At 41.6% G+C, this 26,725-nt stretch overlaps 1 protein-coding gene across 1 annotated transcript in view; it reads left to right on the top strand.

Annotated features, from left to right (window-relative positions):
* The window catches only part of arid5b (AT-rich interaction domain 5B), an 88,471-nt gene extending 61,871 nt beyond the window's left edge, over window positions 1-26,600 (top strand). Inside the window, exons 5-10 of the mRNA XM_023264875.3 lie at window positions 5,105-5,256; window positions 7,447-7,720; window positions 12,973-13,025; window positions 14,104-14,201; window positions 21,933-22,143; window positions 22,344-26,600. Of these exons, the coding sequence (XP_023120643.2) occupies window positions 5,105-5,256; window positions 7,447-7,720; window positions 12,973-13,025; window positions 14,104-14,201; window positions 21,933-22,143; window positions 22,344-24,362 (2,807 nt within the window). The 3' untranslated portion in view covers window positions 24,363-26,600. The remainder of the gene's footprint in view (window positions 1-5,104; window positions 5,257-7,446; window positions 7,721-12,972; window positions 13,026-14,103; window positions 14,202-21,932; window positions 22,144-22,343) is intronic.
* The last annotated feature ends 125 nt before the right edge of the window (window positions 26,601-26,725 follow it).

Genomic DNA, 26,725 nt, shown 5'->3' with positions numbered 1-26,725 from the left:
CATGATTATCTCAACTTAATAAAAAGAACACAATCAAAACAATTTGTGAATAAGCTCATTTTATTATTGTTTAGCTAATTAGAAGGTTGTTGTTATTAAATTGGGACGGTTATTTAGTTGACATTTTAGTGTTATCCAGTCTTTTTTTATAAATAAGTGATTGTTTCCATTATAAATATGTATGTAATTTGTAAAGGCGTGATCATAATGAACATAAAAACATTATTTTTTTACTTTTAATAAAAATGTAGGCAAGATATATCCCATGGACTTCAAAAGTCCCTCAATTATATCTTGACCCCCTCAACCTGTATCGCTAATATGACTAAAAATAGGAAGCCGCTGCACACATCTGTACTTGTGGCTGATTATTTCATCATAAGTGTTGGTCCAAAGTGCCAAATGAAAGGATGAGTTGGCTGCTAATCTGCTAAAGTACATCAAAGTATTTTTAGATCCCCCCCCTTAAGCCTTTAATTTCAGTTTGCCAAACAAATACAAAAACATGCGCGCCATCAGTGCGATCACTTGTCCGTCGACTTTAAAGAGGATTTTTGAAGTCGTCCTCCTGTTCATTAACCGAACATGCAGATATCGAGCTTTTTTTTTTTTCTTTTCCAGTCAGTTTTGTAAGCTTTATCAACTGAGACATCCATCAGTTGAATTCTCCAGTCGGCTTGATATGTCTCTGTATTCCCAGCAGCCTCTCAATCAATCAGTCCATTTTGTTGTGGTTCCCTGTGGCTCCCCTCTGTTGATGCATAGAACCGTCAGAACCCTTCCCGAGCTGTCTCTAATGAGTTTTTCATTATCGCTGGCATCAACTGAATGGCAATGAAACAGAGGTATTAGGGCTGTGTTTAATTGAATCTAACGGGGAGGAGGGAGAAATTATTAGACAAAGCCGTGTTTTAAAGCTGTTGAGAGCTTTTGGGTGCATCTGGAGATCAAGTTGTCATCGTGACTTCTCAGAGTCGTGGTTTGTGACGAGACATGATGGATTGACCCCTGGGGGAACATCTGAATATATGTATATATGCGTGTTAGAGATCGACCGATATGGGTTTTTCAGGGCTGATGCCAAATATTGGTAGTCAAGAAAGGCCGATAACTGATATTTGGAACTACATTGAATATAATGTTTTAACAGCATGTGACAGCACAGAACCTGTCATTCATAACTAGGCTCCTTCATTATTAAGGCTGATTATTACTTAACATGTTAAATAGACGTAGGAGTGATTAAATCAGGACGTTCTCCTCTGTTTATGTGGACTCAGCTGAGATTATTCAGTTTGTCTCCTGCAGTTACATCTCTATTTTCTTAATATTTCACTGTTCTGTCACATTTATTGCCCACTCAGGTCCAGATCTTAAAGCATTATTGATTATTGTTTTGCAGTTTCTGTCTCAGGGTCATTTGTGGCCACTAGCCGTTAGCATAGTTTTAGCCGCTGTGAGAGTAGCTACTGGTTTGTGGCAACGACTTGTGTTTCTTGTTCAGCGTTTGCTGCTTGAGAGACATTTCTGAGACCACAGAGTGACGACAGACAGAGAGAGGAGGCCGCATCAGACCTACAATTTCTACAATTTCATTTAGCAGACGCTTTTATCCAAAGTGACGTACATCTGAAAGTAGAACAGTAAGTGGTGCATTTGGGTCAATATATAATTGAGGGACTTTTGAAGTCCATGGGATATATTTTGCATACGTTTTTATTAAAAGTAAAAAAATTTATGTTTTTTATGTTCATGATGATCATGTCTTTACAAATGACTGGATAGCACTAAAATGTCAACTAAATAACCATCTGAATTTAATAACAACCACCTTCTAATTAGCTAAACAATAATAAAATGAGCCGATTCAGAAATAGTTTTGATTGTGTTCTTTTTACTAAGTTGAGATAATCATGACAGATATTTCTTTTTTGGCAATATATCAAATTTTACATGTAAAATAACAAATTGTATCTGTGTGTGAGAAATCACTTCCAACTAAGTTCCCCGTTACAAAACACCTCTCCAGGAAGTGTGTTAATTCCAGATCACATGACCTGCTCCACATGATGTCATTTCCTCCTGAAGAAAAGACTGGCCAGACTCCAAGGCTTTCTGACTTATTTAATATAAAGTAGTCAACAGGTTTACTGCAATATTTTTAGAAACAACTTTCAATTTCAATTTTACTCAGTTGTATATATAATATTTAGAAGAATCTTTCTCTAAAAATGGCATGTGGTGTTATAGGCAGCCATGTTGATTTTAGGCCTGAAAACAGCAAAAATGTCAGCTATGTTACAAAAAATCCCGCAATTATATATTGACCGAGGAAACCGCCAAATATCGGCCTCGATAATCGGCCAGGCCAATAATCGGTCTATCCCTAATGTGTGTATGGCATCAGCTTCCTGCAACAATCCTGGATGCTGCTTTTCAGCTCTGTAACAGCAGATTGTGTGTCTGTATTTTTTATTTGTGTTGGTGTGCATGTGTGAGCAGTATGCCTGTCGGGGTTTGTGAAGGACCAGGCGAGAGTCCTTGGGCTACTTCAAGGCGTGTCTCCAAGTCATGTCCCAGATAAGCAGAAAGCCACAGACTGAGAAATAAGCAGCTCAATGGGAAGCAAAAAGGGAACTCGGTAGCTTGGTCAGCATCCATTTTTGGCGTATGACTGTAGTGGCCGTTTTTGGCTCGTACAGGGAAGTATCATGTATACTTAAATGATCTCTTTCTTTTTCTAGTGCATCGACAAAAAAAAATGCCCACAGAGTGTTAAAAATACCACGTCTCCCAGGGTGCCGTAAAAATCATCGTCTTGTGATGTTAGCGTTGCTTTTTTACCGACTATAAACGTCTGTGTTTCCGTTCTAGAAAATCAATCTGCGCACAGTCGGCCCCGTGTTTGATTTTTCTCTTTGTGTTATTCTAAAGCTGATGACTCCTCCCTTATGCAACTGTGCCATGAGGAGAGCAGATGAGCGCTTATTCTGCAGCACAGAAAGATTGCTTCCACTTGACCTTGTGTGCTTGTTTGTGTGCATTTGTGAAAATCCATGAATGCACCGTTTAACCCCCCAGTTCACAGCAACATCCAGTCGGACTGTTTAAATGTGTTCAGGCCGTCCTCTATCAATAAGTCAATGAATTTAAACTCGCTCACCGTCCTGTCGCCGCCTGTTATGCAGCAGCGTTTTGCTGTAATTGCGGCATTTTCTTACGCAGCAGTATTTGACCTGATGAAAAATGTAAACAGACAGGCAGGTTATGTAACACAGTGTAGGGTGTCAGGGGGGTTAGTGATTGGACTAAAAACAGAACCGCTCTGACAGTGTCACCTCACTCAGACCTGCAGTGTGTTTGTTCAAAGCAGCGTCACATGTTCCAGGACCTGAAAGCATTCATCATCAGTCATTTCATGTTTGTGTTTTGCATGACTGCATATGTTTCCAATATGTATATATATAGCATATGTTTGGTGTGTAGCCATCTGTTTTAACATTTCATCTAATTTTTGCTCTGTATTTATGGTTTGTGTTTTGTTTAATTACATATGTATCTTTTACAGAAGCTTTATAGCTCAGGCTATAAATACTGTGATATGTGGCTTCTTGGTAAATATCCAGCACTTATGTATCTGTCCTTTAGAAAATAAACACACTCAGATAAATGCACAAAAGGATTTATGCGACTTCTCAGCATTAATGAGTAATTGGCAGAATAAAAGAGGCAGAGTGAGCAGTGAAATGTGAAAACAGTGGAGGCAGGAACACACCCAGTGCTTTCTAAGTAAAGATTACAGTCTTGAAAACTTGTTTTTTTAGTGCCAGAGAGATGACAAATGCACAACAAATGTCCTTGGAATTTTCCCTGCACTGTTTCTCCACAGTGTAGCGGTTGTGAAAATAACAACATGAAGTGAGGGGCTGCTGAGTCGTGATCCGCAGTTATTGTAACATTTTCTTGATGGGAATTTGATCCGACAAAAATAATCACAGAGTCCTTTTGGCAGAGAACAACCTTGGATGTGATTTAATTGTCATTGCAGATGGAAAGAAAGAACGTTGACACTGAGAAATACGTGACTGAACTTAGATTATTTGAAGTTTTTTCTCTCCCTCTCTCTCTTTCCTTTGAGCTTATCTCTGTTTGTGTTGCTGCGTAGAGGCAAGGCACTCTGCCAAGAAGTTACATTACAATCGCGGGTTGACATAAACGTGGGTGTACAAAGGACTTGGAGGGCTTAAATACTTTATTGTGTGTGTAATGTGAACTGAGCAATTATATCTGCCAGCCTTTCAAACAAAGAGCTCCTATCAGGCAGGTTCATGTGTTTTTAATTAACAGCGTTGAGCTTTAAGACATGAGCAGACTAACCAGTGGGAAACCAAAAATAGAGCCACAGATCATCAGTAAATCTGGGGTGCTATAACATGCTGTGATTCTTTATGACGAGAAAAAAAAAAAAAAAACAGCACAAGGCATTGTCATGTTTTTTTTTTTATATATATATATATATATATATATGCAGCAGTGAGAAACACATACAAGCTTCGAGTTTTTCTACCATCTGCAACAAATATTTCTCTTAGCAGAAACTGTTTGTTTAAAATTTCTTCCCTTCTGTGGGTTTGTCGGTTAACCAGCATCTGTCATTTACATTATTATACTAACTGCCTGACTGTTACGACGCCCTCGTCTGTAATCTTAAAAATACATCTGTCTGAATTTAAATGCAGTTTCTCTTTTAGGCTGAGTGGGAACTTGAGGATCATGTTTACTAGCACATTGGAGCAATTTGGCAGCCTGCTACCCCATTCAGCACAATGTTGCACTAATCCAGTTTAAAAATAATTAGCTACAGGCTAGCAGGCCTGTGAAATTCCTTTCCCTGATTGTAAATGTTCCTGTCATAGCCTGCGTTCTCTTCAGCTAAAAGTCAGTGTTGTCTGACAGGAAATGCATTTCTGTCTGAAAGAACATTTTCATGTCTGTTTGGTTGTTCAGTTTATTAAGATGTCGGAGACAAAGAGGTGGAAATACACAGACACTGTGCTGAATGAGAGCACAGATTTCCTCCTAAATGCTGTTTCCTTTCCCTCAGCTCCCAACCTGAAGGGGCGACCTCGGAAGAAGAAGTTGTCCATCTCTCAGAGGAGGGAGTCTCAGGGTCAGGGGTCGGCCGGGTCGACCCAGGGTTCGGCAGCAGTGGCAGCACAAGATCCCTGCAGCCCAGAGAGTAAAACGACAAGCAAGGTAAGATGAGCTGGATAAAACAGCATAAAACAACATAAGGCAAGACTTAATTGATCCCCGAGGGGAAATTCACACATTGCACGAGCGACACAGGAAAGAAAACACAAAAAGCGCTTTCAGTGAAGTCGAAATTGTCACACGTGAATGTATTTATACCTTAGAATATGGAGGTGCGTCATGCAGGTATTTGTAAGCTAAGAAAGAAAGAAAGATAGCTCTAGTGAATGGTTAACAGAGAAAGCACATAGTAAAGTACATTACATAGTGAGTTTAAGTCCCCATTCATTCATAGTCTTTCCATGAAAAGGCACAATTTGGGTCGTCAACCAACTGCTTTCCACATCGTCCTTGTACCTTCATTCACAGAACAAGGCTACTACGACTCTCAAACAATTCATTGTGAGTGACGAAGCGGCAGTGAAGTGCATTAGTCCAGAGTTTTCATTCAGCACATGTAGAAAAACACAGGACAGTGAAGGCCACATGTTGCACAAAGGGATGAAATAGTGCGGCATTGGTGTGGTATAAATGACGAGCTGGAACTGGGGAAGGTTTATCATTTTTAATTTGAAAATGATGAATTAGTATCTAAATATTTGCTGATTGTTTTTCTGTGACTGACTTGTCTGTAAAACAGCTTTAAGACAAAGTAATTTATTTTCATCTGACTCATTTGTTCATTGATAGATTAGTCATGATAGCATCTGTTACCGAGCAGCCTGTTCTTTGTCTGCATGTCTTTTCTCTTCTTCCAAACACATAATAGTCTTTAAAACAAGTACAGCAAGATCCCACAGTAGAACAAGATGTTTTCTTTCTTTCTTTCCACAGCACTCTCTAACAAGAGGCAGCATTGAAAATATAAAAGAGTCACTCAGTTATTTCCAAAATTGTTTTAGTGAATGGAAGGAAAGGGAAAGCTAATTTGTACTGGAAACAAATTAAGTCTTCACTTCCCTTTGGTTGATTTTTGTCATGTTTTATTTTAACCCTCTGAACCCCAAAACCCACCAACATGTTTTAACAGCATGTTTTCTTTAAAAAAAGTCTCCAGAATTTCTCCATGAATGTGTGCCAATAACTATAAACATAAGGAATCTGCATATTTTGGAACTTCCCAGCTGTTTTTGAAGTACCCGTCTGTGACTCTGTTATGTCTGGAAAGTTAAGCAAATTCATGTGTAAAATAGTGAAATCTCATCAAAATCACTTTATTCACTGTGTCTCATGTTAAAAATTTGCCAACAGTAGGTTGTTTCCTCTAACCAGATTCTGAAGAAAACAAATAATTCTGCATTTCTTGGCACAACCATGAACTCATTATTGACTCAGCTGTGACCAACAGTCTCATGGCAAAATTTCAGAGCGTTTTCAGCTGAACTGGGTTGAACTGCAGGCTATGTTTACACTCATGTAGGAAATAGGAGACAAGTCTGGAAACAAATTAAATATGTAGTAGTAATAAATGATCTATCATATGTAGAGTCACCATTTTTTTTCTCCAGTATTGGTAACAGATGTGGGCACTTGGAAAAATGTTCTACGTGTTGATTTCCAAAGCAATTCAACTTTTGTTTTCTCTTTTTTAGTGATTTATTGTATATAACTTTGTCATACTGCAGAGTTCCCTCTACTTGAAGTCATGGTTGTGCTGCTTCCATAGAGGTGCAGGATTTTATATTGCAGTGAAAAATGAGCCCAAAGTGAATAAAAATGTGACAATAACAAAAAACAGCCAGAAACGGCTGCGGGTTCAGAGGGTTAAAGAAAATCAATGATTTTCAGCGATATATAGTAAGAATTGATTCTGTATTTTTCTACTTTTCAGTGCTCCTTTTTTTGAAGCCCTTGTCTGACATTGGCCGTAATATTCAAAGTGAAGTAAATATCCGACCTAAGAGCCCATCTGCAGCTGTTACTCCTATGACCTTGGACAGTTAAATCAATATTAGCAATTCCCTTTCAAAACTAGAATCAAAGTTATCTGTGCTTAATCTGCGATGACAAGAGGAGCTGCTCCATTGATAATCAATTATGGGCTTCCTCTGTGACCACTAAAAATATTTGCTTGGCCTTAAACCCAAACACACCTCACATAAAGTGTCTGACATCATTTGAATAACACTTTGTACAGGCTTTAATTTTCCCTCTAAAAGCGTCCGCTGACTCCGTGTGCTTCTGTCTTCGCAGGTCAAACCCAACTGTAAAACGGTACCCAACGGAAAAATATCCACAACAGCCAAACACAAGGCCATTGGCCTCGGCAAGAAACCCTCCGCCGAGGAGAAGGAGAGAGGAAAGGAGAAGGAGAGGGAGGAGAGGAGCGAGAAGGAGGAGAGCAAAGAGGAGGAAACATCAGAGGAGAGCCGAGCAGAGGAGCAGGCTTTCTTAGTAGCGCTCTACAAGTATATGAAAGAAAGAGACACGCCCATAGAGAGGATCCCCTTCCTCGGCTTCAAACAGAGTGAGTAGGACAACTTACTCTCTTATTCCCTCACTGGAAATGTTTAAACAATGGAGTACTCTACAGTAAAGTTTGTGTAGATACATTTTACCGGGGTTATTTTAAAAATTTAGGTCATATCATCACCAGTGGGGAAGGTTAGCAGGCTGAGTGGGGATTAAAAACAATCGGAGTAAAAGACACCTGTAGGAGCAAGCATGAAAGTAGCAAATCCTATTCAGAAGTTCCCCGCAACAACAACAAAAGGAAAAACACATTATTTGAACCTAAAATATCTTGTGCTCAGAGAAAAGAAACACAAGTGTATGTTTGAAATTACAGTTTAGCTATCAGAGGGAAGCTGCTCTGTAAGTCATACACGGCAGTGAAACAGGCAGGGGAAAAACCCTGTGTGGATTTTAATAAGCATCTCTAACCACGTGTTATCTATACTTCCCCCCTGCTGTGATCAAAAGGAAAACAAGTAGCTGCTTTTCAGTCTCGTCAAGGGCGGACTTTGTCCTAACTATCCAGAGTATGAGAGCTTCAGGGGACTAAGTGGAAATGCTACCAATTACTGCAGGCGCTATGCCTAAAATGTAAAAATCAGACTGCTGTTAAAGTGCAAAAAAAAAAACAAAACTCCATCAATTTGCAGTAATAATAAGCTAATGGAATAATTGTCTGTGTTGAGAAAAATGGCATCTAGCAGTCAGTGTGAGACTCAGGAGGCGTCTGTCAGAGCACATTCTGACTGCCTTTTATATACAGAGAGAATGTCTTCTCACACTTGTCAAAGGGGTTTCCTGTGAAGGCCAAGAACGTCCTCTAACAGTGCTAAAAGAACATCACATGTATGGGAAACACGTCTGCCCGAGATCAAAGGTGTCTAATATAGGTCGGATGCTTAGCTTGCACTCGGTGTGCACGGGACAGAGAGAAGAAACGCGCACAAACATCATAAAAGGGCGCGCTCTGGTCTCTTGAAACTGAAAAAGTGTTTGTTTTAGGCGTTTGATCTCGAGGCAAGGCACATGAGGACGTGGGCTCTCATCTCAAACTGCGGTTTTTCAAATTTCACTTTTTCCTCGGTCTTTATTCAAAGGAAAGGAAATCACATTTGCATTCACGTCGAAGGAACCAAGAAAGATTTAGCCGTTCAGATCAGAACATGGCGCGACAACTCCGGCAAATTAACGAGAGGCAGGAGAGGGAGAGAGATGTCTACCGAATGTGCCGGTGACACTTTATGGCATAGTAAAACTCATTACTCCAAACTATTACATGAAGGTAAGCTGTGGTCGCCTCGACTCTGCTAACCTCACCGCGGTATTTTGACAGTCCTGTCATCTTGACTGCCGACATGTTGTTGCTTAAATAGGTCATTGTGGTTGCGGGAGATAGAGAGTCGGAGCGAGGAAGACGCAGACAGAGATGGAGGGAGAATTACACAGCCAGCACGCTTTACTTTTAGTTGGCATTTCTCGGTTTGAGCTCAGAATAAAGTTGAGGTCCACGCGCCAACTGTTTTACATACAGTACATGCTTTGAATCTCAAAACCAGACACATCATAAGCAAGGCCCTCATTAAATGGTGAAATCATGCTGTTTAAACTTCGTCCTTGGCAGCGAGCACACATCAGCACATGTAAAGAGGAGGGGAAAAAAGAAAAAAACATCATAATTAATACAACAAACCCTTAGATGTAATCAGGCGCCGTTTTCATATTCTTCCCTTTAAACTCACTACAAATGCATTAAAAGATCAAAGCGCTCACTTTCCTGTAATGGAAATTGAAATCATGTTATTTTAGTTGCATTTGAGTAATAATCTTTTTTATGAAGTTCTCTAGAGTTTAACAAAGCAACAGATGGTTGAATGATTTACCAGACTTACCCATGCTTTGTTGGCTCGGCCACTAAAATATCCATTTGATTCCCGTCCAAAAAATTCCCAATCTGAGTCTGAACACGGACTGTTCCTTTATATTCCACCTCGTCTCCCTCGCTGTGGAGTCTTACTGGATTTATTTTTTTAAGGCTGCAATTGTGTGTCTTTACGGCCCAGCAGAGAGACATGAACCACTAAAATTCAGTCAGTTTGCCTATACCCCGAATGGCTCGTAATATATTTTAACCCCAGTAATAATAATAATATTTAAACTTTAACAGAGTGTTTTCCTGCTTTGCTCTCATGTTGAATTTCTGTCTCACTCCAGGGTTTGTATGCATTGAATATCCTCGAGCAGAGTTGCTAATTTAAGACCAGTTGACCTGATATTTAGTTTATTGTCATGAAAAACATAAACTTTACATTGTGAGAGGCTGCAAAATGTAACTTTGTGCTTGAAAATGCAATTAAATTGTTAATCTATTCTAAAAAATTAGGGATGCAGCTAATGAAAGCAGGTTTTTTCATTAATGAAATGCCAAAAAATAGTTAAAAAAGATGCTTCCAAAAGCCAAGGTGACATCCTTGTTTTGTTCCCCAACAAAAGATATTCAGAAAGAGAAAAGAACAGCAAACCAGGAGCTCGATCCAAAGAATATTTTTCAATATTTCTCTTTAAAAAACTGTTTTAATTTAGCTAATTATTTCAGCTGTAATGCTCTCTTTCTATGCATATATCTACTACATTAGGTGGCTCCATTTAACAGTCCTCCACTGTTTAAAAGGCTGAATGCACACTAGCACTTGAATCACAGAAAATTACTAATAACTGTCGCTGTGGTTTATTCATCCGAGCTGCCGTCCTTCTATGTTTTATCACTCGGTATTTATTGACTTTGCTCTACAGCTGCTGCCGTTTAAGTTGTACGGTTGCAGCAGGGCGTTGAGAGAAATTACCGATTGTGGAATGAGGAGGAATGAAACAAGGGTAGTGGTGGTTTGCATTGTATATTCTGAATGCCCTTGATCTGCGAGATTAACTGGTAAGTGTGTGCGTGTGTGCGCATCTGTGTGTGGCAATTTCAGATGCATGTGTGCTTCGGCGCATGGGCATCAGCATGTGATTGTGAACATCAGTTCCAATTTGTCTCCCTCTTTCAGCCTTGTTGTCTAATTGCCATGCCATCGGTGTGTCATTTAGGCTGCATTGTGTTCCTGTTTTGTCATCCTTATCTCAGTGATAATTGCCCCTGCCAAATAGAGGGAAATTAAGAAAAGAAATTGCTAATGACAAGACATCTAAGAAAAGGCATGTTCTCTCATTTCCTTTATGTGTTCTGTTCCCTCCCAGTCCTGTGTGCTATTGTGGTAATTACAGTCGATGCATAACAAGCTAGTTAAATAGACCGTCTTTCTGTTTCTACAGTCAGAAAGCACAATATGCCAGCGTGCTCAGTTCAAACAGAAAAACCTACCCAGCTCCCTTTGTTATTCCACCCGTGCATTGACAACGGTCGCAGAGAGGAGGGAAGGAAAAAATCAATGCTGTCAAATGCGGAGATAGGAAAATGTCATTTTGACAAATGCAAGGCTTTGTGTACGCACAGATTGAATTTTGATGGATTTCTCCCCAGGCGAGGCCTCCTCTTCTTATTTATAGGCCTTCATATAAAAATGTTAAACAATGATGTTACAGAAAGCAAATACAAATGTCATTGGCACAAAAGTCCTCCAATGAACTCGCAGTTCTTTCTTTGTGTGAAATGTTTTTCTTTTAAAGATAGACAGCCATTTGAAGGCTTTCTGAAAGCTATTTTTAGGAAAATGTTACACAAGACTTGTATTTTGATATGGCCTGTCATGGGGTATTTGCATGGGGAAATCAATGCAAATGAATTTGCATTAGTTCAAACAGAAGTTTGAACATATTGCCAAGTGTTTGATGCTTGTAATGGTTTTCATTCATACCTGCAGGCTGCAGCTGAGGGTTAACAAATCTCTTTGTCAGGATGAAGCATATGCTGTATTTTGTCACATAGTGCTGTTTGTTGAAGTACTCAGTATTCATTTGCAGCCTTTCAGCTCAAATGCAGCATTGTTTCGTGTGAAAACGATGAAAAGCTGTTTTCATTTTGCCATTTCAGGAATATGTGATTACTTCTATCGACCGAATTTGTATATTGTTCATTTATTTGCATGTGCAGGATTCGGTTTATTGCTAATCTGCATTTCATTTTACTGATCCCTACTATACTTACTGATAATATGGTTATCACGTGTAAAGATTTTACCTACAAAGCATATCATTAGCTAATAAAATAAGGTGCATTGTTTTTAAAATAACATAAAGGTATTTTAACCCTCTGAACCCCAAAACCTGATGACGCATTAGAAAGGCATGTTATCTTTTTTAAAAATCACCAAAATTGCACCATTTATCAGAGCCAGAAACTGTGAAAACGGAATCATTCACTTCCAACTTTCTGGCAGTCCTTGAACTACTCATCTGTAATGTGCTGCCCCATTGAGAAACATAACTAAATCTAAGCTTAGAATGGTTATATTTAATATATTTTTTAAAAAATCCTACATGTCTAATGTAAAAATGTTTTAAAAATCAACCATTTGCTCTAATCAGATTTTGTGAAAACTGAAAATTCTAAGTTTGTTGGTGCAGTTATGAAGGTATTAGTGACTCAGCCAACAGTGCCATGACAAAAATGAATGGACTTTTCAGCTGAACTGCAGGCAGTGCTTCCTCAGAGCAGATAGGAGTCAAGTTAAAAATTTAACCAGTAAAATATCTGTAATATATGTAGAGTCACCTTTTTTCCCAAGTACTAGTAACACCTGAGGGAACTTGGAAAAATGCACATATTGATTCCATGTTTTTCAGTTTTTATTAGATTGGTTGTATTTTTTCCACAGAGATGCAGGATGTTATGCTGCAGATATGCAAAGTTTGCTCCAGTGAAAATGGCAGCAACACCCAGGAACTGCTTGAGGTTCATAGCGTTAAAAACAAAACAGACACAAGTAGTAAAATTACTCTCTCATGAGCTTCAACTACAACATTTGAATACTGTTTACATGCATCAGTACTAATAATCCATGTAACATGAGCATAGTAATTGATGTAACATATATTGTAGTGGTTTAGCACTCAGAAAGGGGCCATTCTGCTGTTTATTACTTGAATGAATGACTTTAACTTGTATGGGACAGCTTTCACAGTTTTTTTTCTCTCACTGCTGCTTTTACTTAACTGAAGGCTGAAAATATTCGTCTCTCTGGTGTAATGACTGTATATGACGTCATGTGTTTCAACCCTGGTCCTTTCCCAGAGTTTCTAACTGCCTTGTTTGTCTTCTGTCTCCCACAGTCAACCTTTGGACTATGTTTCAAGCTGCTCAGAAACTCGGAGGATATGAGTTGGTAAGTATTCACATATGTGGCAATATATTCCTTCTCTGTCGTCAAGGTCCCTCCCTTCTTTTTTTTTCTTCTATCTCCCCCTCCTCTTTTTTCTGTTTCCCTCCTTCTCATATCCTCCTGCTCTTTTCCCTCCATCTAATTCCGTCTTCCTACCTGTCTTTCCTCCCCGTCTTTTCTTTCTCTGCCCTCGTTCTGCCCCTTGAGGTCAGTCGCTGTTTTCCCAAGAAGAAAGTCTTGCTCAGAGCCACTTTTAGCAGAAATGATGCTGTTGTTTCAAAACCCCCTTGGAGTGGAAAACACATGTTCCTCTGTTCTGCACTGGTCAGAAGGAAATTGGATAAATCGCTCATTTTTTCCCATGTTGGAGGAAAAAAGAAATGAAGGGAAATGCACATACGTACCCACGAGTGTGCACATGTACAATGCTGGGAGCAAGTGCACACACACAGCTAAAGCGAGTCAGAAAAAAAAGAAGTGTGTATGAGGCATTGAAGCTGGAAGCTTCACCTGTCGTTTATTCACTCACTATTCATGTGCGACGTGTTTCCGAAGTGAAGTCAGTGTTCGATGTTAAGTCGTGAAGCGTATTGCTCACGCCTGTTTCTTCATTAGCTGGCTTTATAATTTCATCCAAACAGACAGCCAGACCAGGCCGTAAACAGGATACAGCTCATGTAATTGGGGCTCATATCCCTTAAAAACCCTCATATCTGCAGCTGATTATCTCACGTTTCGTGTCGAGGCTTTGTTAGCTCTGTGGCAGCATGGATTTTTGTGTTGCAGCTCGTCCGTTATTCCCATCTGTTGTGGGATAAGGGGTTGTAGCAGGAACAACTGACTGCATGATGTTAACAGAGCTTATTTTGTTAGAGAATTGAGTGTTGAGGATTCAATAACTGGAACATCATGACTCAGTAAATCCCCAAGACCTTCAAATGATGTCAACCACTTAGATATATATTTTTTCTCTCTCATATTTTTTCAATTTTCCTTTACTCTTCATTCATCTTCTTGTCATCTTTTGTGTCTCTCTTTCTCCCTTTGCCTTATCGCTCCGTCTTCTCGTCCATTCCTCCAGATCACGGTCCGCAGACAGTGGAAACATGTATATGATGAATTGGGCGGCAACCCCAGCAGCACAAGCGCGGCCACGTGTACACGGAGACACTACGAGAGGTGAGTTATTATGTCGGGTGGTTATGTATGACACACTGCTGTTATGCATGCACACATGGAACAGTTTGCATCGCCTGAAGAGAGTAAACTCCTTCACAGCTGCATCAAATATGATTTCACAATGCTTTATTCATAACATGAGGACACCGCAAGACAAATATTGATTTTATTCAAGGGAAGCCAGTGTACTTGCACATACATGAAGAAACAGCGCCTGCAACAGTGGGACGGTCTGCAAATCACTCCTCACTGCTATGGCATGTAGATCTACTTGTTTAAAGTAATGCATTCTGTATGGATCTAAATCAATTCACGATGAGATTCAGTTATTTTCTCAGGATTAATTGATCAGTTGTGAGGCACTATGGAACTAATTACCTCTGTAATCTCCACCCATTCTGCTCCATAAGCCAACTAAAGGGGATTAAAAAGCTCAAAATAACAGCAAAGTTTTGAATTATTAACTGGCCTACATGAGTACGCCGTATATACAGTAGCTACGCCTCACTACGCCCCGCTATATATGCATTAGAAGCGCACAAAGCTGCATGATAAACCGAAAACAGCACTTTAATGTATTCATCTAATCATTCAGTCAGATACTGCAGCATTTTGAACCTCCACATTATAATCACTCAGATGGTATTACCAAACCAAAGCAAGCATATGGATATGATCCTGAGGGAGCTGTGCAGGGTATTATGCAGGGCTGCTTGCAGACACACACACACACACACACACACACACGCACACGCACACACACGCCCACTTTCCCAAGGTTAAACAAATGCCAAATACGATCTTCCCAGCAAGAGATAACCAGTCGCTCATGAAGCAGGTCATTCCTCCGGGCCGGCGACCCTCTCCACATCCCTGCGGCTGCTGCAGGTTCATGCATCAGCACAGCTCAGGCACACACACACACACACACACACACACACACACCTGTCAGTAATACAGCAATATGCCAGCCGTGCCATATGAGGGAGCCAGGCTGCTTCATATTGTGTCAGGATTGCATGCTGTAAGCGAATTCGCATGCAGAGGCAGCGGCGGCCAGAGTGGCTTTTCCAGGAAATTTGCAAAACCATAGGTGTGAGAGCGTATTTGCAGACGAGCTGACAATGTGCTTCTAAATGTTCGGCTCAGGCTGCATTTCCAGGACGGATGCTGCTGCACTGTGGACTTCCTTACTTACCCTAACAATAGACTATCAATACCTGGTTTCAGAGGGAGGGAAAAGTCATTTTATTGCCAAAGTCAGAATATATCCTTCTTTCTTGTAGAATTTGCTTTGATGCCTCATGTGAAAAGCTATATTGTTCATTAGTGTGTAGGGTGTAAATAGGGTCGCAGGGAGGGACTCAGGCGGAGTAGGACGAATCCATGTGGGAAGCGCTGAGGTGTGACTGCTGCTGTGCTGGCCTTTCCCTGTCCAGCCACCGAGAAGCAGCTGAGAGAAAATAATGCTGAATCAATACAAAGCAATAATATCCACACACTGCAGTGAATATCAGGCTGACAGAGAGAAGATGTGGGAGGGAGGGGTGAGGGAGGGAAGGAGGGAGGGAGGGAGAGAGGCAGAGAGAGAGAGAGATCAGCTGAAGCTGAGCAAGTTTCCATTCAGGGGAATAATTTTAGCTGAGCCTTGATGTTTGGGCTGCTTGGAGGGCAATTAGCTTCATTGTATTAACTCAGCATACACGGCCATTCTCTCTGCATGATGAATGAGGCTGTTTGTGGACTCGCTGAAGTGTGTGTTTGTTCCCCAGAGGCGTCTTTGTTTCCACCTTTAATCATTAGTCAATGTGCTACAGAAATATAATTCACGGGGAGGAATCTACAGTGTACAAACTGGAACAACACCTATGTTTTCCTCCTCTCTCAGAAGGATCACTTCCGATTTGTCTCAGCGGGCCAAAGTGGAGTAGAGCAGGAAATAAAAAGTCTCCAGCTAGTAGGAAAAAAGGAAACAATATTTCAGGACGTAATTGCTTTCAATTAAGTGGATATTCTTGGCTGTCTTGGTGTTATTTGGGTTAAAGACTGTGAATATCCACAAGCATTCAGCTCTCATTTTAAATTATACACATTATCCCTTTACAGCCCTAATGGTAAAATCATATGAAATGGTTTCCTAGGAGATGTTATTGTGAAAGATGGAGCCAGGGGCATAATCACTATATTTATGCTGTCCAGGAGCAGGCGGTAATCACTGGCAGAAATGGAGTTACGTAGCTGGAATTGAACAGGAGATAACCTCAGCTAATTGTCATTTTCAAAGTTAGCGTTGTTTAGTCGCAGAGCGCCGTTCATTAGCGTGCGGAGGGAAAAATCAATGCAGAAATGTCCAAGGCAAGGTCTGCCGCCGCAGCTACGGGGAAGCTTTAATGATATTTATTTAAACCGTTTCCCGAGATTAGCTGTCAGGGCCCAGCGCTCTGAATTAAAAATGAGGTCATGAAAAAGATGGCATCAATAACCTTGAAATAGACTGCCTTTTGCTTCTGTGCTGTGCCATTTTCTCTGTGCTCTCCCCCCTTCTCTCTCTCTCTCTCCCTCTCTCTCTCTCCCTCTCTCTCTCTCTCTCTCTCCCACTCCCTGCCTTGCACTCCATGCTGTTTCTTTCATTATACAGGTCAGCGCCTTTTAACAGCGCCTACATATTTAATCTTCCTGCTTTCCTACGTGATCTCTTGTTACAGAAACATCACATTCCACTATCTCTGTTCATTTCTGCCTGTTACAGATTTTTAATACCTCACCATGCCTTGGCACTCTAATGTAATTGCACAACGGGGTTGGTATTGGGGTGGGTGAGTTTTGGAGGTGGGGGGGTATCCATGGCAACAGAGAAGCAATTTAGAATAATTTGCTATTTAAAAACTCTGAGGTTTTTGGGAAACAGCGAGAGAGCGCAGATGAGGGGGTTTTCGGATTAAATCATTTCGTCTTAAAAGTATTAGATGTTTGCCAGATGTAGTGTACACACAGAATGCGAGGCCTGTGAGATATTCTCCAGCTCAGATCATGCAGATATGTGTTTCTTTCAAGACAGATGCACGCCTGTTCCAATTTTAGTCGACTAGATGTTTTATTGATTCAGCCTTTATTCATTCCTCCTGGTATCGATGTTCCTCTGAATTCACTAAAGCTGCTCTCCAGATATAAAAATACATTATTAGAAAACCTTGAGTCCGTCCGTACGCTGAGAATTATAATAGCACATATTTTTGGGTTGGAAGAGAAAAAAGGACATAAGATTGTTTTGTAAATTTTATTGTGCTAGTACTGTGCAGCCGTCAGCATCGCTCTGCATTGTCCTTGCTGTTTTAAAGATACATCAAACGTGGCGCATTGTGCTTTAGCCTGGCCTTTTTTTCTAATGCTGTAGCCCAAACACAGTTTTCAATTATTCCGCTCTCTTGTTCCAAAGCAGAGAGCATCATTGGGTTGCAGTGAGAGGTGGTGTGGAGGGAGTATCACCTTCATGTCCTGCCTGCTTTTTTAATTCCCAAATCTGAGAGAAGCAGAGGGAGACAGACAGACGGACGGATGGACGGACGGACGGACAGCAGCAGTGACAGATTTTCAATAAACAGGCAAAAATGATTCACTATTAAGAAATAAAGGAGGGGGAGAAAGCAGAGAGAGAAGGGGGAAGTTGGAATATGAGAACACTGGTTGTGTATTGTCTGTCAGCATTCCTTAACTCTATAAACAATGTCTCAACATGTTGTCCGAATCAAAAGCATGGCCAAATTCTTTGTATATCCATTACTCTTCCACTGGATCTGGACTCCAGCTACAGTGGGAATGCAGCCAAAGAGCTGCATGTTCTTTACACTAAAATAGCAGGCAGCTATTTTAACCTCTGAGAGCTCCATGGTTTCCCCAAGACAAATGCTTCATTGAGCATTCTGTGATTAAAAAAAAAAAACAAAGCTTTTTTGTAGCAATCTAACAAATCACAATATCGAGTGATTTCTTTATGTGTGGAATTTAATCAAAAGGTCCGAGGTTTTCTTTCCCTCGTGGCAATGAGAAATCGCAAATTATGGCAGTGATGTGTGACAGGCAATCGACTGTATGAGAATCTATTCAAGTCTACTGAGATTAATAACTAGTTCAGTGTAGCAAATTAAATTAATGGTGTTCTTGCTGAGATTTCAGTCCACTTTAGGGCAGCAAAAGGGAACATATTCTGTATATTATGGGCTATTAATAGTTGAGTTGACTGAAAGACTCCAGTCTTCCTTTATGCAGAATAGTACACATTTATTTTAAACAGTTAGCACTTTGGGCTCACACCTGCTCTGGTGAACATTTACTGCAAGCTGCAGCAGCGGCAGCAGCTAATGAGAGCAAACCCCGAGGGAACAGTAGAGGTCATTTTAAATCTGGTATTTTCAGACTTGACAAAGGACTTAAGTTTTTCATACATTCCTGTGCTGCCCTCCTGTTTTAACTGCATGAATGAGGGTCATCTCAAGTGGTTTGGCTTCGAGACAAAAGAGGGGCTTTGAGGCATGAATCCAAAGCGGAGGGACCAGCTACAATGTCTGTTTATCCCTCTGCTGGCATCTTGTTGCTCTCTTTCTCCACAGCAGTTATTGTTTTCTCATTGCTGTGATGATGCTTAATCACTGCACTTAGATTTGATAAAGATTTGATTTTTATCTGCTTTATTTTATTCTCTTTTCCACGCAGACTTGTAGAAAGTAAGTCATTTTCTTTCCTGCAAATCTTTCTACAGCCCCAGGGGCTTGTCCACCAGCTCTTTAAATAGTTTCTTTTCCTTTTTTTTAACACATGAAGCAGCTCTTGTGATCTTAACACAACACCAGCTAAAATTAATTTCAGCAGGGATGGGAGGGAAATTGTTGAAATGGAACAGCCCGCAGGCTTTTTCCACTTATTTGGTGACTTAGGCATTTCTTGGATTTGAGCACACTGCTTGTTCCTGTAACACAAAACTCAGATGAGAGCAGCACATTGCTGGTAAAGTCACCTTGTTTTTGCCAAGTTGTCTTTTTTTTGGGAGGGGGAAGTGCTTTGTGTGTAATCTATTATTTCAAAGGCACAGATCTGCTCAGTAGACACTTGTGCTTTGATGAATTACACCTTTATTGATCTTCCTGATTCCGAGATTACTCGGATACAATGCATAATACATATAAAGAAATAATTTTTCCTGACTTAATTACATGAGGCAGCTTTTATCTCATTGTTTAATCTCTCCGCTGCATATTTTAGTCGACTGTTATCAACATGGAAAACGGCTGCTTAAACAAAAGCCAGGTGATAAATTGGCATGAGAGGAAGTTAAGTATTTATTGACCTCATAAAAATGTTGCCTCTCCTGCCTTTATGAAATTCTTTCCTGGAATCTGTGAGTGCAGCATACGCCCCCAAGTGGCTCAGATTATAAACTACACCTGGCTTTTTCTCAACGAATGCAGCGACTGCCAAACTCAACCCTTCCCCAGCCTTGGAGGAAATTGCTGCTTACACTGGTATTGTATTATGAGTGCTTATTAGATCATGTTACACCATCATGACTAAGTTATATGTGCACCGCTTGACATTATTCCAGTCTTTTACATTCAGGGCTCAATTATTATTTTAATTTATCACTTTTTCTTGGCTTTCCACTTTTTTATTTATAGAATTCCAAATCAAAAATGGAGCGAGAGCTTGTTAAGTGTAACAAAGCAAATAATTCTGACAATGAAGGGAACTTCCGCAGGCTGATTTTTGGTTTCCTGGCCAACATAAGGTCTTAGACTTTCCATTTGAAACTATTTAAGGCTCCAGTAATTTCCCGGGCTCAGCTCTTACATTATCCCGGCCAGCGACACCCCAGCCCCCCCACCCCTATTGACATTCCATAAAGTTGACCCAGGCCAAGGCAGCCATCGCTTTCCCACAGATCATGCTGATAGTCAACAGTGCTCCCTGGTATACATACAGAGTAAATGCCACTTTTCCAGCTCTTTGATCTCTAATAGTGACTTTGACATTAGCACATGTTGAATATCCATTTTCAGACTTGAAAAAATTAGAATTTGATGATACCTTCCCTGTCTGTGCCCTAATTATAGAAGCCTGAGAAGCACTCCCCTATTTGTAATAAATACCACTGCAGCTATTTGAAAGTTTAAAGGCTGCATGTTTTAATCTCTGTTTTCTAGGATGCCTCATTGCTTTATTCACAATCTTTTTTGCTCTTCATTAACATGTCATTATTCTTTTCTTCCCCCCTCTCCCTCTGTTTCTTTGTCCTTTTGCTCTCTTTCCCTCCTCTCTTCTCTTTCACAACCTCTTTGCTCTCCGTCTCTCCAATAAGTCACATTTAATAGTACATTTCCTTTCTTGGCCTGGGGCCTGGTGCCAGACCAGCTGTATGAAATGTAGTTTCACCGCTTTCCCTGCCAGCACTTTTGTTCAGAGGAAAAATAACAAAAAATCCCACAGAGCCTCTTGAACTCTCTGAGGCTTTTTTCTTCCTTTTGAAGAGGAGGCGAAACAGCTCTTGATTCATTGTTTGTTTTACCGCCATGTCCCTTAAAAGGAATAGTGCAACCGTCTCTTGTCGTTACACGAGAAGACCTTATTCTTTCTCATGACTGAGAAAGTCATGTTTCTGTCTGGCTTTCATGGGTTGTTATTGGAAAAAAAAAAGCTGACAGAGGAGCTGGAGAGATTTTCAGAGCAACTTATTGAAGTTTGTAGTGTTGTAGTTTTTCAGTTGTCTTGGTTTCCTCTTCCACTGCGTCTCTTATTTCTGGTCTAGTGCCAATTTCCATTTTCTTTTCGGAGCAATAAAAGTCTAAAAGTTTCCCTCGCTGGTTTCTTCATGTCATTATTTTACACATGGGTATTGTTATGTTATCCAGATCCTAATGTTCCCATTAGTTATGACATCAGATATGGAAAATTGACTTGGATATATTCAGGAGAGAAATAACAGAAGTCGAAAATGGTTAAATGTTTATTCTACAGAACGTTCCTTGTCACTTAGTATGGACTTAATTAAGTTGCCGCATGTGCAGCTTTCCTGCATTTAATTCCATGTGTTAAAAGCTGGAGCCTACAGTTACCAGCTGAACTATTTTATTATTGCATCTCGCTTTAAGGGCCTTGTTATTAATTATATTAGTACATTGAATTAGATATTTTGTGCTGCGAGGTTCCTTGAAACAATTTGATTTCAGTTCTTCCAGACGTTTTCCCCCTTTTTTCATTCCCAGCCACATTAACTTTACACACTCACACGCAAATTCTCTTCTGTCAAGGTTAAAGTAATACCAAATGTGATCTGTCTCAGCAGGAGATAACTGGTTGTTCACATTCTCTGGCACCCATCTGAGCCTGGATTTCCCCTAACCTGGTTTAATTACAATAGGATTGTTAATGCTTGCCAGGTATTAAAACAGGGAGGTTTTAAAGCAAGGCATTTGATACACTGCATGCTTGCGGCAAAGCTGCTGCTCATTCTGTTTTTGGTATTACTGAAGAAAATACATATGTGGTTTATTGTATCTTAAGCTATTAAAGCAAACTGGTGTGCTTCCATCACCCCGTGTTAAGGTGTTTCAGTGTATAGTTTTGGTTTAAATACTTAACCAAAGCATAACCAGTCAGTAAATGTGCCTCACGGATGTAGAACATACATAGAACATGACATAACTTGATCATAACTGCATTGCCTGCATTCTTCCTCCTCAGGCTCCTCCTCCCCTACGAGAGGCACATTAAAGGCGAGCAGGACAAACCCCTCCCGCTGACCAAACCCCGGAAGCAGGAGGGCGTCCAGGAGAAGGCCTCAGGAGCCAAAGCTAAAGGAGCAGGAGCCAAGAAATTGAAAGGCCCCAACAGTCTCAAGCTGGGGAGCAAAAAGGACAGAGGGGAGATGGTGAAAGACCGAGAACAATCGCAGGTCAGTCGCAACTGCTGCCTCATCAGCATTCCTTCTCGCTCTAAATTCAATTTCACTTTAATGCCCCTGTGCCTTCTCATCAACGCTCCAGCCTCTGTCCTGAATTCATGTTGTATTTAAAATCGACCACAAAATAAGAAAATATAGGAGTGTCTTGTTTGTTTTCTGTTGAGAACCAACTATCATTTTTCTATGTGCAGGACTCCAAGGTGAAGGAGGAGAATCACAAGCTGTCGGCCATAAAGCACGAGATATCTTTGCAAGATGAACCAATCGTAATAGAGGAGGAAGAACTGCATGTTACCCTGAAGAAAGAGGAGTCTCTGACGGTGGAGCAGCCGTCGTCACTCTGCCCCAAAGAGCCCGACTGCAGAGCACCACATGCTGGCCTGTCGCTCCACACAGGGCCCGGTCCTCAGCCTGAGTGGAGGCAAATCAGCGAGGCCCTCCAAGCGAAACTCACTTGTGAACAGCAAACTGAAGGGCATTTCATTCCTAAAAATCCTTATCTGCCTCATCGTTGGGATCAGAATAAAGCTGCTGGACATGTTGCTCTGCCTGAGCCCATCTCCAGGGTCAAAGACTCCATAGAAAGTCACGGTGGGAGAGTTGGGAAGGTGCTACCCATGTGTAAGCAGGCGGACAGACAATGCATAGATTTGAGCACAGATTCCTATCCAGAGAAAGATGACTATGGGCTCACTAAGAAGGAGTCTGGCCAGGTCCCCGGACAGACGGCTGCCTACTGCAAAGCCAGCCAGGGGGTCATGTCTCCTTTGGCCAAAAAGAAGCTCCTTTCCCAGGTGTGCGAGTCCAACCCGTTCTCCTTTACATCTCTTTCTCTTCAGCCTCCACCTCCCACAGCTGCATCCTCTCTCCCCGTCATATCAGTAGCTGAAAGGGAGAAGGAGAAGAGAAAGGGTGAGGAGGAGGTGGTGGGACAGAGGTGTGTGTCGGACAGCATCCCTGAGGTAGCGCCCATCTTCAGGCCGTCGGTCATCCAGCACGCCCAGAGCAGCAAGCCTCACCAACAAGCCACCAGCGGCCCGTCAGAGAGGAGCTCAGCGGGGGAACTTTCAGACGCTTACAGCCACCGGACGAGCCACCACCTTCAGCCTCAAGTCAGTGCGCCATGGCAGCCCTATCTGCCCCGAATCCACGCCCAGGACGGTGTGGAAAAAACCACGGAGAAGCTAATGCAAGGCCCAGCTGCTCAGGCCCGGGGCTACGCAGGTGACTGCTACTCCTCCCCCCACCTCCACAGCCTGTACAGGCAAACTGAGAACTGCCTGAGCCAAGAGAGGATGGCAGGCTTTCCCAGTGGAGAGCGGAGAGAGCACTACACGAGGGAGCGAGAAGGCAGCCAGGGCTTCGTCTGTAGCGGCCTGGAGCAAGAGGGTTTGGCCTACAGGTCTCACTACAGCGACAGGACTCGAACACACGGGGAGAGCAGAGAGGCCGACGATGAGCCCAGAGACTTCACGATTTCTAAATCCTCTCTCTCTCAGAGGGTTTCCTCTTTCTCCAAGTCCCCTTTCTGCGGTCTCCCGTATTCCATCATGCACCAGAGTTTGGATTCCCACCCGAAAGCGTGCAGAGTTCAGCCTATGACAATCTCTCCTCCCAAACCGAGCCCAGCAGAGTCCTCGCAGCCGTTTCCCAGCCCCAAAGCTTCAGGTGAATCCACCCTCACCAGCCCCATCCGACCCAGCAAGCGAAGCCTCGTGGAGCCCGACGGCGACGAAGTCCCGGAGAGGAAAGTGCGCGTGGTGACGCCGATCCACCCGGCCGGTACGATCCGCCGCAGCGACCCGGAAGAGCTGAAAGCAGCCGAGCCGGCCCACGCCGTTCACCTCAACAACCACCTCCCTGAGGGCCACCCCACCACCACCTTCCCCCCACACCACGCCGCCCCACTCTACGCCGGCATTTACCCGCCCGGCAGCCTGGTCTCACACGGAGCCCAGGACGGACTCCAGCAGCATCCAGGTCTGCAGTACCTGAAAAGCCAGTCGGCCGTGTCTCCCCTCGTGCCCCCCTTAGCCTTCCACTCCATGATGCTCCAGAGGCAGCTGCTGGCCTCCAGTCCCAGCCCACACCACTTCTACAGGCACCCAGGGGGGGCAGCACTGTATGGGGACCTGTTGCACCACCTGTACCCCCTGTCGACCCTCCCGCCACCCCAGCTGTCCTCGGTACACCCCAGCACCAGACTGTGAGAGGGAGAGAAACCAGCTTTTTTTCTCGCTCTCCTCCTTCATCCTCACAAACTGTTTGAGCTTCTCTTTTGTCTTTCTGTCTCTCTTTCTCGGGGATTGTGGCTCAGTCGAAACAAAACACTGATTATATAACTGTGGCTGATAACAGACTGATAAATGTGTCAGTCAGACGGACTGAAAATTCCATTTTCTTTTTTTTTTTTTTTTTAAATTTGTGTATGCCTTTGTTTATATACTTTGCACTGTTCTTTGTTTGTATCACCACTTACTGTATCTTTTTGTTGTTGTATCCTTATTTGCACAGTGCTCATGTGTATGTGCTCACAAATCAGTTTGCCGCTCTCAGTTACCATGAGTCAGGTTGTTGCTCTGGATGTGTGAAAAGTGGAGGGCAACAGAGAAAAGCCATTTGTTTACTGCGTCTGAGGGCTAAACTTTGTTGCTTAAGAACACTACAAGTAACATGACAACGTAAATGAAATTCTTTATATAACTAGAGGTGCGTTCACCCTTGCAAACAATGTTCAAGAGCTGTTTAGCGCATTATTACTCTTTAAGCAGCCAGTGGTGTTGTATCTGTTTACATGTCTCCACGCTGAACTCTGTCGTCTGTTCGTGCCACAGTTTAAAAACCACCTTGGAATAGACATTAACACTCACTGCAATGCTGCATAACACGAATAGTTTCATCACAACATAACATTCAGAGGTGCTGTGTATGACAGATGTACTGTAGACTCACTTTTTACTCAGTTCAGGTTTTTATTCATGATGTATTTCAGTTCAAATGCAACGCGAGCAGTTGTCATGTTCGATCTGTCGACGAATCATGAATGTTTTCTTTCTGTTAAGAGTTAATGAAAAGCCGTTTTAATTTTCAGTTTCTAAATTGAAAGTAATTTGACCCCGACAACCCTTTGTGATGAGTACACTGTAGTGGCTTGTTTTCGTCTGTAGGACCAGCATAATGAAGCAGCCGTCTGCTGTGGAATGCTCACCACGGAAGATAAAAAGAGAAAAAAAAAATCAGCATTTCATCTTTTTGTTCTTGACTTGAAAAGATCTTTTTTATTTTTTTTGGTGAACAGACTCTTTTATTCAACACGCTGAAAAGACTCACTGTATGATTTGATAGGAATGTTGTCACTTAGGATATTACTGCTTTGCAAATATCTGTGCCTTTCGCAGTCTTGGATTAGAGTTAGCACTACAGTTGTTAAGGTTTATCTTCTGTAGCAGGGTAGGAATGTCGATATTACTGTCACTCTTTGTCTGAAACGCAGCGCACAGACACTCATACAAAAACGAAATGGCACACTTGGCTATCAGACACCAGACTTAATGAGTGAGGCACAAAATTTTTAACATTTAAACGGTTATAATGGTTAGTGTTTGTGCTTAAACGATTCTATTCACCTGAGCTTAACTGTGTCAGGCAGTCAGTTATACAAGAGCCTGCAAGATTTACTGATACTGACACAAGTCTGGTGTCTGTCATCCGCAGGGCATGTGTGCTCTCTGTGTTTTCTAGCAGTGATGAAAAGGTACCAGACTTCATAAAGTATGCCTACCATGCTCCGTAGCCTGAGGTGGAAAGACAACACCTGCACTGGCTTTTACAACCACTATAATTGCAATCCAGGATAGTCGAAATACGCAGTGAACATGTCTGGTGTTTCAAAAGAAGAAGAAGAAAAAAAGCTGTTTGTAAACTTTTACTGAATACTTAAAGACATTCATTTCTGATTAAGTACTGTACACTGCTGTGTGTAGGTAAAACTGGCATTAGTGCTGGCTCCTGTACAGAACATACAAGCGGGATCAATTCATGGCAACCCCTCTCTCTTGTCTTATTTTCTGTGTAAATAGCACTGTAGATAGTACTGCGTGGTTGTTATCATATAAACTGTTATAATCTGTACATAGTATTAAAAAAAAAAAAAAACAGTATAAAAGTTGGTTACACAATCTAGCTGTGTCCTTGTTTGCTCTGTTTCAAGGTCACCATGATCACGTTAGATTTCAAACACTACAATTTAAGAATTAGGATACTCTTTTTCTTTGTTGTCGTCTCACTTTTATTTCCCATGTTGTTTCCATTAATGTGCATCCTGAAAGTGTTTTTGATACAGTAGCCATCTGTTTACCAATCACCCAGCTGGCAAGCAAGACAAAAAAATAAAGACATTTTGTATGATATGACCTCCTGTATATTTAATTAAAATATTTTACTATCTATACACGCTTCTTCGGTTGTGTTTTTAACTGAACTGCAGATAAATAGCGAGGGTTGGAGAAAAAAAAAGAGAAAAAAAAGACATTTAATGCCAGTGTGCTAACGTCTGTGTAATGTTCTTTTTTTT

Source organism: Amphiprion ocellaris, chromosome 16, assembly GCF_022539595.1.
Source record: "Amphiprion ocellaris isolate individual 3 ecotype Okinawa chromosome 16, ASM2253959v1, whole genome shotgun sequence".
NCBI lineage: Eukaryota > Metazoa > Chordata > Actinopteri > Pomacentridae > Amphiprion > Amphiprion ocellaris.
The sequence above is the reverse complement of the archived record's forward strand: the minus strand, read 5'-3'. Positions and strand labels throughout refer to the sequence as shown.